The sequence below is a fragment of the Ambystoma mexicanum genome, chromosome 1p (assembly GCF_040938575.1).
Source record: "Ambystoma mexicanum isolate Mex_15411 chromosome 1p, UKY_AmexF1_1, whole genome shotgun sequence".
In the NCBI taxonomy this organism is placed as follows: domain Eukaryota; kingdom Metazoa; phylum Chordata; class Amphibia; order Caudata; family Ambystomatidae; genus Ambystoma; species Ambystoma mexicanum.
In genome coordinates, this window is record NC_090921.1 from 625,897,394 (window position 1) to 625,916,774 (window position 19,381).

The 19,381-nt window shown below is 42.9% G+C and overlaps 1 protein-coding gene across 1 annotated transcript in view; it reads right to left on the reverse strand.

Moving 5' to 3' along the window:
- LOC138577272 (solute carrier family 12 member 2-like) overlaps window positions 1-19,381 on the reverse strand; it is a 953,949-nt gene that overhangs the window by 236,504 nt on the left and 698,064 nt on the right. Inside the window, exon 10 of the mRNA XM_069649614.1 lies at window positions 10,723-10,874. Coding sequence (XP_069505715.1) covers window positions 10,723-10,874 — 152 coding nt within the window. The remainder of the gene's footprint in view (window positions 1-10,722; window positions 10,875-19,381) is intronic.

A 19,381-nucleotide genomic window follows, 5' to 3' on the forward strand; every position in this document is an offset into this window, starting at 1 on the left:
AAACCACAAAAGTGCTGAAAAACTTGCATTGAAGGTGAGCAAACAAAAAGGTAACCCTCTTTCATCTTCCGACTTCCTGTTTGAATTTTGGGTTTGGGTTGCTGTGGGGAAATGCTGCCTTACTGATATGATATGTTTATATGGTTTTATACTACACCAAATCACGACTGTATTTGTTTTAGAACCCCTGTGCCTGGCCCTGAGTGGCGTACTGTGTGTCCGCCAGGGGTGCCCATAACTTAGTGTGCTTGAAGAAAGAAAATGAGCATGGGAGCGATAAAAGGATGGGAGATTGGAAAATAGATGCCACAAACATAAATTGGAAAGAATGCAGCAGGGGGAATGTTTTGTTAGAGCATGGGTCTATGTCAATACGTTCAGAAAAGCCATGGTGCTACAGAAGCGGGGAGGTGGATATTTCCTAAAGTGATGTGATAGTTGGGTTGTGATTCCAAGACAGATTTGCAAGTTAATAAACAATGTAATGTTGGATGTATGAGGGGCTCGAGAGAGAGAGTTATAGGGAAATTCTGTAAGATATGAAGATGTTGACCTCAGCAAAAAGTCAAAAAGCCCTGATTAAGGTGTATTTTGTTTGTATTTTACTTGGGATTTATAAAGCGCTTTAAACCAATGCGCTGTACATAGATTATAAAAATGGTACCATAAAATGAAAATGCATATGACATAATAAAACACTCAACCTTGTATGTCAGTTTCAAGAAGATGAGTCTTTAGTGAGGAACAGATAAAGAGTACAGGGAAATGGAGCAGAAAGTGGGAGAGAATTGCAATGAAAAGGTGCTAATAATGAAAAAGAACGGAAATGGGAATTAGCACAGGGAGGACGAGAGACTGCAAGAAGACATTGAGGCTGGGAGCGAAGAGAACGAGTCAGAGTATAAAAAGATACCAGAGAAGAAAGATAGATTGGCACAAGACCGTAGAAAGATTTAAAGACCAAGCACAGAAAATTGAATTTGAGATGAGAATGAAAGGAGAAGATAGAGAAGACACACAGACGCATTGAAGGCTGATTTCAGTGGGGCAAGACAAGAAAAAGGAAGACCAAATAGAGAAACAGAGTCAAGAAAAGATAAGTGAAGAAATCAAAAGTTTAGTAGCATCAAAGGTTAAGAAAGGACAAGCATTACAGATGTTATAAAAGTGATAACGACAGGCTCGAGAAGATAGTGAGATATGATGTGTAAAAGATAGATCAGAACCAAAGTAAAGTCCCAAGTTATGAACCATAGAGGAGATAGGAAGCTGAGAAGGAGGGAAGGATATTGAGGAGGTTGGAAGAGGAGATGGGATAGTGTTGGAGGGGAAAAAGAGTACTTCAGTTTGGCAGAATTTAATACCAAAAAGTGTTCCGTCATCCAAGAAGTGATGGCTACTAGACATGTTGAGAGTTTATTGTGAATTTCAGGAGTGAAAAAGGAAAAATAAGAAAAGTTGAGTGTTGTCTGTAAAAGTTGTGATTTCAGCCAAAGAGGAGGCATAGAGGAAAAAGATAAATGGGCGGTGGACAGAGGGTCAGCAGTTGATCTAGCCAAGAGACTGAGAAGGTCCATTGGGATAGATATGACCAAAACTAATAAAGAACAGACCCCGAGAACCCAAAGGAAGAAAGAGAAGAAAGTAAAAGAGTGATCAACTGTATCAAAAGCAGCAGACAAGTCTAAAAGAATAAGCAGAGATGACTGTTTAGAGTAACACGCGGAAGGCAGACAGTTAGAGATGGAAAGAAGGGCAGTTTCTGTGGAATAAAAAGGCTGGAACTCTCACTGAAAGCATGGAAGAATAGATAAAAAAAAACAAAAGTAGAAACATGAGAGTAAACAAGAAGCTCGAGTATTTTAGAGAGATTCGGTAAAATAGAAATAGGACAAAAGTTAGAGCCCAAAGAAGGATCAGAGGACGTTTTGTTTTTAGAATAGGAAGAATAGAAGCATGCTTGAAGGAGGCAGGAAAAACAGAAGTCAAGAGACAAGTACAGAAAAAGGAAGTTAGATATGAAACAAGAGAAGGGTAGATTTTAGGAATAACTGATGGAATAGGGTCACATGGAGAAGCAGTACTATGAGCCTGTGTTAACATGAGAGAGAGCTCATCATTCCAGATAGGAGAGAAACAAGAGATAGTAGTTTTAGGAGGCCATGGAGGAACAATAACGCTAGGAGTGGGAATAGAAGACTCAATGGCAGCCCAAACAGAGTACACCTTTGAGAAGAAGAAAAGAGCAAAATCAGAAGCAGATAGAGTAGAATTACTAGAGTGAACAGGAGTTGCAGGAGAAAGAAGACATGAGAGAGTTTGAAATAGACGTTTAGGGTAAGTTGACTGAGTTTGAAGAAGATCAGAAAAGTAGGAGGGTTTAGCAGAAAGCAAGAGCATAATAGAGTACATGGTAAGAAGTGTAAGACAAATGATCTCCTTTAGACGTTCAACGCTCAGTTTGACAAAGTACACGTCGCATGGCGCAAAGATGTGAGGAAAGCCAGGGTTGAGGAGGTTTACAAGAAGGATAAACGTAGTAGTTGGATAAAGATCATCCAATGAAGAAATAGGAGATGACAAGATAGTGGCAGCCTCATCAGCAGGTAAAGCGGAAAAAGAAGTGTGAGAGGGAAGAGTAACAGTACATGATGAAACAAACAGGGGAGCATTGAAAGAGTGCAGATCCCATCTACAGTAAGATGTTACAGACGGGGGAGAATCAGATACTAAAGGTGTTGGAAAATTTGAGAAAGAAAGGATGATGATGATCTAAGAGATAGAACGGAAGTGCAGAGACGAGAGATGTCATGCCTTGATGGATGTGTTTAAGATGCTACTCAGTAAAACAGTTAAACTGCAGATATGTACACCCCTTATTTAGCCCTCCACTTACCATTCCTCCCAATTTAAAGGACCACCAAACTGAAGACAATCTTACAGTTATTTGTTGTGCATTCTTGTTCACACTTTTTCTAGACTTAAATTGTTCCAAATGGGCTTACTGGAACTAAAGTAGTGGTTGCAAATATGCATACAGAATGCAGTGGGGTTGTCCATAGATGGCAAATATGTATGTAGGAGCGTAGAATTATGATTATTTAGGCCAGAATGGTATTATTTGGTGCATGTTTTCCATTGATGTTTGTACAGTAAGATTTCCTTTTCTTTGGTGCTTCACTCTAGATGTCTGTACAAGAACATATTTGCATTTCCCCCTGCAACAAGACGATGAGAAGACCATGAGGCAGCCAAATGCAATAGTTTTATGAGTTCATGTCATGAAGTTCAGCATAGAGGAAAACCATCATGCTCTCTAAACTCTAGACAGGAAGCAGAGGACTGCAAGATCAGTTAAAGTATATTCGGGTGGTCACCAGCACAGGCTATTTTAATATCCTTATTCTGACTCCTTGGGGTTCTTTCCCGCTTCTGTGCATTATTTTGTGATGATAACTAGGACAGTGCCGATTTCGTTGGTAGTGATCGGGACAGGGCTGATTTCTTTTATTATAACTATGCCTTATTTCAACTCCTTTAGCTCCCTCATGCATTTGGTTTGGGTGGTCACTAGCACAGCGTTGATAGAACTGTTGCTGGGACTGGATTGGTTATGTGTTTAAGGTCAAACTACAGGATCCTGGGGACTTCTGGGGAGTTGTAGTACAGGTTGACTGTAGTTTTTGTGGACTCTTTAGGATCTGTTTATTTTCTGAGTGTTGAAATGGAAAAGTAAAGTTTTTGAATTGAGCTGCTGAGAAGTGGCATTAAATAGTTTTAATAATGATCGCCTCCGGTCTTGACATAGAATATGTCCTTTGTTCCACAACATCATAATAAAAAAGGGCGTGGCCCACATGAAGGTACGGAGGGGGAGCGGGAAGATGTTGAGGCCATCCTGTGTAGACAGACAAGACTACCATCACACTAGAAGGAAGGAAAGACACCCTGCAAGCAAGCCTCCCTGAAGCATCCAGTCAAAGTACATGTCTGGGGCCACATCACCAAGAAATGCCTATGGTGCCTGCTAAAGTTTCAGGGCATAATGAACAAAAGTCTTTAAAGAGAACATTATTATAAGGGGAATGTTGCTAAGTGTGAGATGCCATTACCTAGAAGAAACCCTTAAGCTATGCTTTGTACAGGACAATGAACCTAACACTCCCCTGCAGGAGCCTTTATGGTGGAACAAGGCCTCACTTGGGTATGAACTCCCCTGGAATCTCATGACCTAAATCCTTTTGAGACGATCTGGGGACAGCATTAGTGTGAATGTTAGTGATGCCCGAGACTCCAAAATCGCCTTTAATCCTTGGTGCCTCCATACGACCACACATATTTTGTCCCAACCTTGAGGTTCATCAATTTACAGAAATTCCAGAATCCTTTGTCCTTCTGAGTTTTCTTGAGTGTATGTATGAGATTTCTAAAGCAAGAACCTAGCTGGGAAGCAACAGAGCGCTGTATGTAAGTGACGCACCCAAGGGGTTACAGGTTAAGGGGCACAGGTAGCAGAGGAGCTGAAAGGAATAGGGGAGCAGGGCAGAAGGGAGATCAAAAAGGGCAGCATTAGGACTGAGTGGTAAACAGTGATTGGCGAGTTTTTTATTTGAAGAGTAAGGTCTTCAGGTCTTTCTTGAAGTGGAGTATGAAAGGATGCAGTTTTATCTGCATCCCTTTTATCCTCTTTGATTCTGTTGAGCAGGAAGGGTGTTTGCTTTATAGCAGAGAGTAAATCAGTACAGTTCACAGGAGCCTCCATTTGCCACTGGGCCAGCTTTCACTGTTAGATTAGCTGCGATTTTTCTCTATGTGACACTTTATATACTGTGATTTGTTATATATCGTGGTCCAAACTATATAAGTCTGTTTTTTTCAATTGTATGGCATACAAGCATGCAGTGAGGTAGGATATGCATCAGGCCCTGTTATGTCTGAGGTTCTATGTTATTACATCAACGCTCTTTTTTTTTTTTAAACGAATTTGTTTTTGCAAAAATCCTCATTGAATTTTGTTTACATTAATTGTGGGGGTGGGAGGGTTTACCCTCCCAAGCCCCCTATCGTATTGTTTTCTACATATTCCCAACCCCCTGACACCTTATATGTCCTTTCCCATCGCCCTATGAGTTTTTTCAGGTTTTTTTTTTTTTAAAACATTTAACAATGTCGTACCATGGCTGCACCATGTCACAGGGAGAATCTGACTAGCACATCCACAGATGTTGCTATTCGATCCTGGTGTCCTCTTTCCTCCTCTAGGATCACCCCCTGCTCTGCTCATAGTCTGAATAATCCACATTCTATATTACTGCATCCCCTCTGGAGCCGTTCTTTGGTTTGGTCGCCTCTTCTCAGTGAGCCAAAGGTCCTGCCTGAATGTCACATCTACCACTGGTGGGTCATGTAGTTTATTTCCTGGCTTCACCTTGTACGTAAACCTGTTCACTTGGGTCTGCAGCTAGGGATGGGGAATTCATGTTTATAATCATCAGTAGTAGGTAGGGGCCAGTTTCTGCTCTCAGCTGAGGCCCAAAATTCGCGATTCTTAGGCCTCTATCCAAAGTTGGGCAGTATCCCAGCAGTAAATCCTTTGGAATACCACCCAACGCAATTATCGTTACTGCAGCTTGGCCCGGCGGTATTAATGCCAGATCACAAGTTGCTGTGGCGGTCTAAGTCCCTATTTTATTTGAGTCCAAACGTCTTAATGGGGCATTTTCAGCGCAATTACTGCTGTGGTAATTGCACAGCGGTAATTACACCAAAAATGGGCAGAAAGTCGGCACATTCACCTCCAGCTCAGAGCTGGAAATTAATCCTCCCACTTTCCCCCGAACTCGGGATTGGGCAGTGCGGTTGTATCGTTACCGCAACACTCCTGTTGTCAAACTGGGCTCCTTAGGTAGTTGGCTTCAATCCACTTGCACATCACGACGTCAGCACACATGTCCACAACATCAATATCCCAGTTTGATGACCGGCTGGTCAAGGAAATATTTATACTGTAAATTACATATGTAAGTGGGACAGAGTTCAAAGGGGTGCAGTTATTTTGGATGGGTTCCAAGCACCACTCCCTCATTTCTTTTTTTAATCAGTCCTCATGCACTACTGTACACCTGTTTATGAGATGAAGTTTGCATACCCTCTCACAGACAGACATGTCATTACGAAGTGCAGAGCCCTTGGAGGGTGAGCCACTTGGCATGTGTACTTAGCCAATCGTTTCATGGCAGAAGAATATGGCTGTTTGATCATCTCGCAGAAATGACTAAAAGCCGAGCACTGTAATCTATGTGTTCGGAATGGAACAACTAAGTTGCTGCTACTAGTCCGTGTGGACTGCTGAACAGCGCTTGTGATGTAACTGTGATGCTGGAAATGCATCGAGGGACAGGGCCTCCATATCCTTGTCCTTTTCTGCATTTTATTGTGTGTTCTGTCGTGTTTTCCGCGCAGGAGTTCATGTGGGACTCCTGGCGGTGCAGCTCTCTCCTTTGGTTTGGTGTAAAGACCCATGGGATACCCTTATGGCACCCATGGGTGGGGATACAACCCTGTGCCCTTAGTGTATGTTTTTGGGCACCTGTGTGTGGCCCACGGAGCACAGTACGGGCTGGTGGCAGCTCCTTGCTGAATCAACTGGTGCCCAGAGCGTCCTCCATTTTGGGATGCCTAGGCCCGGTCATTGGAATCGGTAGATTCCTGATGGAGACAAAATGGCCGTCATTGCCCCTTGCCTTCCATCGCCTGTTGCCGTGATCTTCCCGAAGTCCCGGGAAGCCCTGACTCTGTCCCTTCCCCCTGACTGGCTCTTGGGTGGAAGATCCATTTATGGTGGTGTTGTGAAGTCCAGGACAGACTGGCTGGAGCCTTCCCAATGACTGTATGTTGTGGGTACGCCTGTGGGTGGGATCTGGATGAATGGAGTGTGTGACGAATACGCATTCTGTGTTGTGGGTGTCTATTATCTGGTGTTTGACACAATGACCGAGACAGCCCTGCCTGAAACTGGTATGAATGCAGTGTGGAGTGTTGAATGGCTGAGTACTTGTCCCAATACACAACTTGTTGTGAGTGTCTGGAGAGAAGTGAATGACCTGAATGCAATAGGCACCTGATTGGATGCCTGCCTGCATGAATGCCCTTCTGACCGATTGGTTGCCTGAGTGTGACCCAGCAGAATGAATGGGAGATCAACTATTATATCTGGGGGCCGCTCGCTGCTAGAATTCGTGTTCAGAAGCTGAAGAGTAACTGGAGTGAAACTGAAGCTTAACCTTGAAGCCCTGCTGGAAGAGAAGAATTGCTGTTGCTCTCCTTCATCAATCTGTTCCCGAGCTACGAGGCACCATCGTGCACCAGCTGATCTTTGCCAAAGCTCCCTGGTAGATAGACCTATGACAGACTGCCGAACAGAGACAGGGACTGCCGCGGAATCCCAAAGAGAAGCACCCGGACTGTTGTCCGCCACTGTCGACGACCGCTGTCGCCAAATGGAGCCGCCATGCTCCCGTTTGCCTAAGAACTTAATTTGAACCAAGGATGCTCTTGTCTGCCTCGCCGCCCGCTTTATCCCGCTGGAGAAGGCCCGACCGTCGATGCGCTTAGGAGCATCCGCCTTGGTTTCCCGCCTCCCAAAGACCACAGAGACGCCGATGACTCGATGCCCTTGCTGGGCCACAGTCTTCAACATCTCTTTGTGGTCCAGAACTACCGTCACCGAGGTGCCCTGTACGCCTCTTCCTTGCAGGACGCCAACGCTCCATCATCGACAAGCACCGCTAGGAACGAAGCTGCCACTGTACCGGCGTAGTTCACCCTGTTCACCATCGGATGTTTGACGACCCGTGACTCCTGCCTTAAAGGGAGGGCACTCAAGAAGGGCCGTCGATTCCCCAATGACGAACACTACAATTCCAGGTACATTGGGGCTGTAGAACTATTGAAGAGGGAAATAAGACTTGTAGAACAATATATTGACTGGGCTTGTGATACATCTTTGCTTTACAGGTTGCCAAGGTGGGGGGATCTCCACACAGAATTGTGCCTAGTTGGTAAAGGCCAGTATTCTGCCAATTGTTCAACCATCTTGCTTTCCTTCCCCTCTCTACTGCTGGTTTCCTCTTTATTGATCTGTGTGGCATTTTGACAGTATAGTTGATGCACTTTAATGAGATCTAATAATAATTGTGGTACCACTTTAGAATTGTATATATTTACCATTATTGATTTTCTGATCACAAAGTGAGTTATCGTGATAGTGTACAAAACCTTGAATATTAATTATATAAAGACTGTGTTTTAACTAATAGATTGTGTGGACATTCCATTGTGGGGGGCTTGGGGACTACACTGTACTTAAGAACCAGCCTGCATCACCTCCTGAGAAGCTAAGCCTTGATTGCTCGTCTACGTTACCAATAATAGAAAATCTTGTCTGGGGTCCTCTGTGCCTCTCGTCTACCATATAGAGAGCAGAAGTACAGACACCCCCCTCCAGTCTTTACAGTAACCAATCTGAATAATGTTCTTTTAAAACTATGCTTTCCTTTTTGAAGGTGTTTCCGACTGTTATTTTTCTAGGATTTTAATAAATAGTATATATAATGGGTGCCTTCTGGCTTAATCCTTGTGTGATGTGGCTTTCCGTAATGTCATCACGATGTTAAAGTGTGTGCAATGTCAACAACGGGACAAAGAGCATGTGATGTTGCAAGGATGAACGTCTTAGCTGCAGCTCCAAGTTCCACCAGGTGCCAGCAGAGCATAAGAACTTGTATCTGTCAAAGACTCTAAACTATGGGCCAAACTCCACTGCCACTATGCCCTTCTTCCTCCTCTGCAGCACTTCCAATAGATTGCACAGGTCTGCAATAGACCCCACATTCAGAAGGTCTTGTCTGTGGCATTGACCTATGTTCTGTGGCCTTGACCCATTTCTCTGACAAAAGGAACTTGCCAGCAACTGACCCCATATGTCACAGCAGCCCTTGGCAGCCTGCAGCCCGTAGGCCTGACAAAGGTGAGCGTCTGAAGGCTTTGGTCAGAAACACCAAGACTCAGTACAGGGCCCTATCTGCACTGCTGGATGTATTTTTCCAAAAGAACTCTTACCGGGAGCCCAACATCCTACTGAGGCAGATAACTGTTACAAGGGAACTGTGAACAACTTAACGGCAAGAGACGCATTACCTGGGGCTAATTCCGCATCAAGGAAACCTGACCGCGTACCACTTTTAGAGCATCAATTTTTCTTAAATGCATTAAAAAATATATATATATATTTACTCTATTGTAATCACAGATTTTAATCACATTACAACCAGTACTGTTCTTTTACGATTAATTCCACATGTTGTACCTTTAAACAATTCTGGTTTCTCAGCACAGGACTTAGATCATTAATTTTAACAGAATCAGCATCACAACCATCTGCTGCCGGCCAAATCAGCCAGCGCAGGACTACAAACCTGTATCCTGTGCTAGACCAGTCTGGTGGTTGAGCGCAGAGTGGCCAGGGCAGCAGATCACTGAATACTGACACCACTGAGGCCAGGTAAGCGGGCAACAATCGATATCCTTGGCAGTGAATTTACCCCTAACAGATAGAACAATGCAGATGTTTACACCTGAAGAGCTGGGACGTCCTGTGTGAGATGTTCACTTTACTTGAAAATAAATACTGTCCTCTCCTTTAAAGCAGTAACATCTTTCGGATCTACTGCTGTTCATTTCACGTGATAACTCTCGAAGCTCGCATGCTTGTCCTCCTCTCTCCCTTCCTTAGAGGATGGCTTGAGTTCCATGATAACTGCTGTTAAAAGATGAACAAAGAAAAGGGCATAGGTCCTTTTCTTGCCTCTACCCTGCACTCCATACTTCTGCCTGAGGAAAACACCAGACAGATTTGACTTTCACTGTACCTTTGATTTGGGTGAAGTGCCACCACCTCTGCACAGAATTCTGTAGAAATCACACAGAATGATTTCATAGATTTCTTTGATACATGAAAACACAGACTAGAGTGATAACAAATATCATTTTATGACGATTTTCTGAGGAAAGCTTGGCCTAGACGTCCTTTTAGAAACCGGTACATGAAAACCAGAATATCTTTCTCCGGTCACAAATGGCTTCAGGCAAACAGGGAGAAGTCAACTAAGCATGGAGCAGGTTCTCTGGTAGCACTTAAAAGGCTTTATTGTGCAAATTGGTTTTGGCAGAAGAAGGCTCCTCTGGTAGACCCTAAGCATCCTTGGGGACCTGGCACATCTGAGCACCAACCATTGCCATTCTGTAGGTTTTGGTTAGAATTAGTGAATTGCCTTCTCTCAATCAAAATGTAGATGACGGATTTAATAATCAATGTACTCCGCTAAACCAACAAGCCATCGATTGACCTTATGGCGAGGCTGGTAAACATTATTTTTGCGACTTCAACCCAACATTTAGTTCTGCTTAACCACACTGCTTAATAGCACTTGAATGTGATTCAACTGCAAGGCAAAAATGTGAACAACTTTGCTTTCTATAAAAAGGATCACCATTGTAGCAGCCACACCACTCCTCCAGATAAAACAAAGCACATGTTGTTCTCGTTCCACTGCTCAACCATTCCTTTGAGTCGGAAAGAGCCGGCACTTTATGTGGAAAAGGCACGCTATAGACACCTATTAATGTATGCACTGAAAGCCAGAACAGGAGGGAAATTCTCACCTGAAAGTTGTTTATCAATCCGTATTCGCAGGGATTCTCCTGACAGGAAGAGAAGTTGTAGCCCAGAAAGCAGGCGGCCTCATGGCAGTTAGTAGTGCCAAGATACATGGCGTCCGTCAAGTTTCCCGTTGCATCTCGTACAATGCAGGAAGCTGTTTCAGAAAGACAAGATAAGACAAGGTATGAAAGACCTGCTGGGTTTAAAAGTAGCTGATAAGTGATTTGAGAAACAATTTCCTCAGTGGGACCTTAAAGGGGTTGGTTGAAACCAATCCGCCTTTGTAGGGTTATGTCTAGTAGGTACGAAGCCTGTGTTTCATTCCCGCAGGCCTTGAAGTCACCTATACCGAGTATCAGCGTATACATAAGTAGAATTGTGCATACTAGGGGTGTCATACTTGCTATATGTGAGGCTCACTTTTGAGTATCGATAAAGCCTAGAAAAGATGCTAAAGACAAGCATAAGGTGTTCCACCTGTCTGGACACCTTATTCTACGATGAGTGGGGGCAGGGAATATAAATATCAGTTTTGCCTTTTGGAATTGTTGTACACCTATGGAAGCCACCTATATTTAGTGCCTGATAAAAGCAGGATGATTTCATAGGACGTCATCGGAAATGTCTCTGTAGTACATAGGATATCTTTTCTCAAAAGTGACATGTGGTCCCCCAGGAGTTGACCATAGGTCATCTGACCCCCCCTTTTTAATTCTTTTTTATATTCACATTTTTAATTCTTTTTTACATTAAATGTATGTAATTCTTAATTCTATTGTTTAACATTTCTTTCAGATAGCTGAATTGTTATACATTATTTTTTTACATTTCTTTTTTATATTAAACTGTTTTAAATTGCTATATTGTTTGATTTTTTAATTATTTTCCTTTTCAAGGTAATTTTAATTTTTTGATGTTGTGCCCCCTCTTTTGATCTTTCATGTTTTCTTTTAGATATGGTCACCAAGAGCATGCATTACATCCTTCTATACACCGTCCACAACCTAGTCGCCGGCCAATTCACTGAGGTATAGAAACCAATAAAGGACTGGGTGCTAGAAGACTCACTCTTCCTCCTAGCAACCTAAGACGTGATACTGACTCTCAGCGAGAGACGCACCAACGGACTAGTGAGTTATTTTCATTCATTTTACAAGTCTCAGCGAGCAGCAAGCCTGTTCTGCCCACTAACGCGCTTGTGTGTTCTTATTTTTTACTTTACAGATCACATGGAGTGATATTCAACGCTTCCTCTGTTGCTAAGCGACACCTCTGAAGTCGCATTCACAACGCCAGTTAAGACTTAAGTATCAATAACAGGCTTGAAGTAAGCACACAGTTGGTTTTGAGCTCTGCATTTCTGTCTGTAATTGCTGAGAGCAATTTGTTTATTTAAATGTAGTATTGGAGGATACTAGAAGTAGATACTAGAAGTATCCTCCAATACTACATCTGTGTGCCCACTCTGCCCCCTATGTCCATCTGTACGCCCCCTCTGCCCCGTGTCCATCTGTGTTCCCCCGTGTCCATCTGTGTGCCCCCTCTGCCCCCTTGTCCATCTGTGTGACCCCTCTGCCCCCTTTTTTCCCCTTCACCCTTTACTATTCTTAGCACTTACTCTTATCAATGTCCCCTGACCTTTTTGATAATAGCTTGTCTGTCCCCCCTTTTCCTTCCTCCATGTCTTCTCCTCCCTCCCCCTCCCAGCACTACCTTGATCAGTCATTGACCCTTAAAATAGTCACTTGTTTTGTTCCTCTCCTCTGCCCGTACCTCCCCTTCTCCCCCTTACTCGTGTCACTCTTGCACTGCAACAATTGTCGTCAGGCATAGTAATGCTACTGCTAGTATTGTCTCCTCTTTTCCTTCCCCTCCTTCCCCTTTTTTCCATGCACTTGTACTATCTGTTATGATAGCTTTTTCTTCACATTCGTATTTATTTCAAGGACCGGTAAGAATGTAACTGTATTTTCCCATGCTGCCTCCCTCCTTGAAGCGCTTTGAAACACATTGTGTGTAGGCGCTATACAATTAAACAATCGTAACTGTATTTTCCCATGCTGCCTCCCTCCTTGAAGCGCTTTGAAACACATTGTGTGTAGGCGCTATACAATTAATCAATCAATCAAGTCACCAGGAAACATGGATGACGCTGGAGGCTTGAGTATATAAAAGTAAGTAGGTTTATTATAAGTTACAGGGCACGTTGGGTGAAGAGAGGTAGGACCTTAACAGTATGCATACTCTCAGATCAGTTCTACCATCCTGAATCCTTAACTGACATTATTGGAACTCTGATGTACCATGATATTCCAAATCAATACATTCCACTGCCTGCAATGGTGCACACATTGCAGGCAGATACTACATTCAACATTTCACATTTCACAGTAAAAGACCTGATCCCTTGAAATACAGCAGAAACCGGATTACAACCTACCTGCTAGCACGCAACATTTTCTGTCACGTTCAACAATGATCGCTTATGCACACCAGTTAATCTTGAGTGTGAGCCTTTTATCAACCTTTTTTGACTGTCAAAACAGCTAAAGAAGCATTATCATAGAGACCCTGCATTATAGCGGTCATCTCTAAGGACACTATTTCCCCTGTTGATACAACTAGCCCTGATAAGAATAAGATACTAGGTAAATAACTTTTACATCTAGTACTGTGACGGTTTGTGACCCCGGTCTGAATAGCAATGAGCATTTTTTGCATTATGAAGGAAACATTGAGTTCTCCAACACAAATGTCTCTGTGTTCACAGTTGTACTCTTGAATTCAAGATTTTTGACGGTCTTTCTGTGACCAGTTGAAGAGGCCTTTACCACAGTCCCCCCAGAGGTAACTTTATTAAGCACTAATGCCGCTTTTGGGGTCAACAAGGGGGTCACATTTTACCCCTCTTTTTTAAGGCCTGTAGCACTAGTGGCAATTATTTTATTTTTTGTATCTTGCAGTGTGAAAACTCCAAGTGCTGCGAGAGACACTATCTCTGTCAATATTTTAGAGCTTACATAGGGTAGCTAATTTAAGGTCCCTACAACACAGAGGGCCTCATTACAAGGTTGAAGGTAGCCTTGCCAGTAAAACCGGCAATGCTACCTCCAAACTTGCTTGAAAGTCCGGCAACCGCGAATGGGTAATTACCGGGCATTCCGGCCCTGCCTGACCCGGTAATTGCTCTTTCCCAGATGCCAGAATCGGGTGCCTGTAGCACCGGCACTGTCCATAACAGGGTCTGTGCTGGCACAATGAAAGGCACCCGCAAGCACAACTCAGAGTTTGCCGGTCCAGATACAACGGTACCGGTAAACTTACCGGTACCATTGTATCCGGACCGGCAAACTCGTAATGAGTGATTTTATTTACCAGCTCCTGTGAAATGTTCATCATTTTCTATAATGAACAGAAACATTTTGCGCGACGGCCATTGCTAATAGCAAGGGCACATGTATAAACCTTTGGTACTAGATTGAGTAATAAAACCCCATGTGATATTATATTGAATACAGACCAGGCTAACTCATTTCGGTTTTGTTAAAACTAGCCACACCTAACGAGAGTCACAATAGCACTTTATTCACACATTGTTGTTTTTGTCTACACTTTACATTATCTATGAACCATTGGATTCTTGAGTCTCTCTGATTGTGTTTTTATTCTGGTGTTTTATACAATTTGAGCCATTAAGAGGTTTTTAATATTTATTGATTCAAGCTTTTCTTAATTTCCTAATCTTCAGCATTTCTTCATGTTCTTTGTTTTGTGTACACCCTCCGGCTTGTGTTTATCTGCTACTGCTGTTACCTCGTTTTTTCCTGACCTCTGATTTGTTTTATAGTAACTATTGAATTTGGGTGGGGTCAGGACTGCACGTATAAATATACAGGAGCGTCCCGGTTTTCCTGTTTTTTTCCTTCATACTACAGGGTCCGATTGGTCACAGGAATGTAAATAAGTGGTATTTTTAGATTCATTTTGCAATAGACACCCAGCCATAACAGGTCAATATGGCAGAAGAAATTTTTTTATAATTTATCGTTGATTATGCAGCGGCACTCATTCGAGCAGCCTCTATGCTTTACTTCATGGAGCTATTATGCTTGAATATCTCAAAAACAAATCTCTTCCCCAGTGGTTGGTACTAAGAAATGAACCAAGGTTATTCCTAGATAACGAAAAACTCAAGTTACAGTGGAGTAACATTGCTAACCCCTGTGGGAGAGACTGGCTGATACTAATAATTGGCACGGCCAAAGAAACAGCACAAAAAATAGAAATAGACCTACAAAAAATGGAGGATGATATCAAAAAAATGGTATCCTTTGAAAGTTACAAAAAGACAATTGACAAAATAGAAGGATTTCAAACAAAGTAACTCCTTTGAAAGAATTAAAAGACTTAGGAAAGACCTTTCTAACTTTACCCATGAAAAAGCCTTCCCATACATAAAAATGGGTACCTCAATGAATCACTCTATCAAACTGCGGGTCCAAACAATAAAAATGGACACATCCATTTTAGAGACACATCGTACAACACCAGCAATGAGAGTAGTGAGGTTGAAGAAACTAGCGAAGGCCCCTACACAAACAAAGACTGATATGCAAATGGATATTTCTTCTCTGTGAAAGGTACAGTGAGCTAAAACATGGGGGTAGACCCTCCCGAGTGGGCATCTTCCCAAAGAACAGGTTATTTGGCCCTGTTTTTCCTCAGTAGAGGGGCTCCTAGAACTTTTTGTGAATTTCTAGGAACGTTGGGTTTCACCCTAAGTTACCCAGGGAAATCCAGACGTGGACTCCTTGCTCACTGTGCTTAGAGAGGCACAGCTTCACCTCACTGATGAGGCCCGACTAGGCCAAAAAACGTGTCTGCTGTTGCTGTTGGTACTCTTGTTCAGAGGAGAATTGTCTAGCATTTTGGTGCTGGACTGCCCTTGTGGGTGGGTCAAAGACTGATATGCAAATGGATATTTCTCCTCTGTGAAAGGTACAGTGAGCTAAAACATGGTTGTAGACATGGTTGAGAAGTCAGAAGTTAATAGATGAAGCCAAGATATATGGTATTCAGAGTTTCTCGAGTAGGCACCTTGCCATAGCACAGGTTGTTTGCCCATGTTTGTCCTTGGTAGAGGGGCTGCCAGACCTTTCTGTGCCCTCCACAAACAAGCCAGCCAACAGGAGAAGAGAACAATACAACAGACAACAAGGATGAGGCAGTAGGAACAGGTCAGATGGGCCTTTTTTACATCGGGGTCAACACAGTGGGGGAAGAGGAACAGAGATAAACACAAAGTGGGTCTCACTCCTAGTGAACCTCTCTAAATATACCCATCTACAGTAGAAGAACATGTCTTTGACAAAGGGCTGGGATACATGCTCACAAAAAACACAACCCCTTTGCATTTAGAGGTGAAATTCATATATTCATGATAAAGATTCACATCAAGACATTTTTTGAGAAGATCGAAGACATTCCATCCACCAACTGTACCGGCCTCAGAAAACCCTCCACTTTCTACTCCCTTCAAATGACCACTCTCCAGAATCTTTATTTTGGGGGGGTTTACACAAGGTATTGGTTGATATTGAATGGCTGCAGTCCTCCCACAGTCATGTTTTCCAAAATCCAAGTAAAGTTGAAAAATCAGCGGTCAAATCCTTAGCTACAAATGACAGTATTGTGATTACAAAAGGGTACAAAAGCCGGGGCATAGTTGTCCTTAACAAGCAAGATTATATTAATGCATGCCTCTACCAATTTATCAATCCAGACTGCTATAAATGTTGACCACAAGACCCCATTAAGGAGCTTCTAAAATACATAGACCTCACAGTTACTAAAGGTGAACAACAAGGGTGGATCAGTAAACAAGAAGCAGCCTTCCCTGTCAGCGAAGACTATACAGTTCCGAATTTCTACTACCTTGCCAAGGTTGCCAGTCAAAGGATCGACAGTGAAAGGGTCGACAGATCAAAGGATCGACACCAAAGGGTCGACAGGTCAAATGATCGAATTTTTTTTTTTCACATTTCTTCTTTTTTGGGGGGTCCCCCCCCAACCCACTTTTTTTTCTCTAAATGAAAACCTAAAAAAATACATATAATTAAAAAAATAATTCTATCCTTTGACCTGTCGACCCTTTGGTGTTGATCCTTTGACCTGTCGACCCTTTAGATTCGATCCTTTGACTAGACACCCCTTCCCAAGATCCATAAAACCTTACAAAATCCACCTGGACATCCCATAGTAGCAGGCACAAACTGGCTTCTTCAACCCCTGTCACAATTTGCGGACTATTACCTCAAAGGGTTTGTCAGTAACATGATTTTGTAACTGAAGCACACAACGCAAGCTATCAAGAAATTTGAAAGTCTGGAATTCAATTGCAAGAATTACCTCTTGATAGGTTTAGACATAGTTTCACTTTACACAAGTGTCCCCTAGGAAGCTACTTTTGAAGTCATTGAAGAGGTATAGTTGAACAGATCTTATGGCGACCCTGTCCCAAATTCATTCATTATGTGGTGCATTGAAATCCCCCTTTCACCCAGATTAAATTTGAATTCATGGGCACTTTTTCGCAACAAATTGAGGGCACTGCAATGGGGGCCCCAAATTTGGCCAATTCGTATGTGGAAAGTTTTGAGAAAAATATGATCTGCTCTGATTACAATCCATATAAAACACACAGCATACACTGGACCCACTACATTGATGATATCCTTGTAGTCTGAGATGGATCACTCGAGTCTGATAATTCTTTTTTTAAATGGCTCAACATCCAAAGCCATCATTTGAGGTTCACTAAATCACGGGCCAACCAATATTCCAACTTCCTTGACATTACCATTTTCCATCAAGATGGACGTCTGTTGATAAAATCTTACCACAAACCTATGGATAAAAACTCCCTTCTGGATTACTCCAGCCACCACATAAAACACCTGAGGGACAATTTGCCATTTTGGCAATTCCTGCAACTCAAGTGAAATGGTGCCCACAAAGACGCATTTGAAAATGAGCCTACAGTGTTTTTGTCCAAACTCAGAGATCGAGGATACCCCAGAAAACTATTGAAAAAGGCTGAAAAAATGGGTGCATAACAATCATAAAGAAGCCTTGCTTGAAAACAAACCTAAAATGATTGCTGACAATCACTTAGTTCATGTTTATACATTCTCTAACCACAGTTTGAAAATTCAAGGCATAATAAACAAACACAGGAACGTGTTTGAACGAGCTAACAATGGTTTGGAACAACCATTTGCTTCCAAGAAAAGTACATCCATAGGCAATTGTGTTAGGAAGAGCAGATTTCTGCTTACTATCACAGGAGTGCCTGTGATAATGTCTGCATTGGAGATTAGTACCCGATGGCGAGAATCCACGGGATACACTTAACGTGGATTGGCTCGTTTCCGAGCCATACCACAGTATAATCCCGTGGATGCACTTGCATGCATCATGATCCGGGTACACTCTCTTATTTTTTTTTTGTTCAGGTGACCATGGAAAGGGAGAAGGGACCACACGTAGTTCCCTCTCCCTTTTCCAAGGTGGCCATTTTTTATGTTTATTTTCCTCCCATTCATTAGTACGGAACAAGTTGGCCCAAAATGGCACCCTGTTGCTCTGTATTAATGAAGCAGTATGCTCGTTCTAGTGTTCCTAGAACTAATGTGTACTGTGGTGACTGCCTTTTCAAACGGCAAAAGAAATGCCTCTTGAAAAGGTTTTGTCAGCGCATTAGTATTCCGGTAGTATCCCAAGCCTGCAGACCCCGGAATACTAATGGCAATAACCGCCTCACCATCGGGCCATTACCGCCTTAAGGTAATGCACCTGGGGCCATCGTTCAGGCCACGGGGGCATAACCTTAGGTGGCAATGTCCCGCTGGCTCGGCAGTTATTGCCATATTAAACCCCATTGTGGGACATCATCCATGTGGGCAGTGCAGCAACACCTTGAGATATAGTGCACCACTGGTCCTTTATATAGAATTAGTACCCGGCGAGGGACAATCAGATTGTAACATGCAATCTCATTGGCCCTCGCCGGGGTGTTAACCGACCAGGAATCCCTCTCACCATTCCCTCTCCCTATAATATTCCTTCCTTGTCCCCGGCGGGGTGGGGGATGGCCCCCACTAAAACAATGGCCCCACCTGCACTATCCAGAAACCCATGCAGTCACACTCGCTTCGCTCGGGCCTGTAGCTATGGGTCCAGCATTACCTGAAGTGGTAATGCCCCCCTGCTCAGAGCCTATTGCTTAATTGAAAACCTACACTGGAGATGTAACTATGTACTGAGGGTGATGGTGGATATGGTGCTAAAGAAAACAAGGCCAACTATTATTTCACTATCAAGAGGCAATAGCAAGTTTCACTCTCGGCTTGACTTATCTTTATAACATTTTCCAAAGACGTTTTCTGTCCAAGGGTCACAGAATTAGTAAAGTATGGTGTACATTTGTGCAACAGTTTGAAAGTCATAAAGCAGTGAATAAAAGAGTTGTTTTTGTATTACTTTTGGCATTTTTTCCTCATTGGGGAAATGCACATACATTTAACAGTCTAAACCACTGAATGGATTACTTCAAATGTTAAAACAAGCTCATCACAAAGGAGTGGAGATGTTACTTTAGGT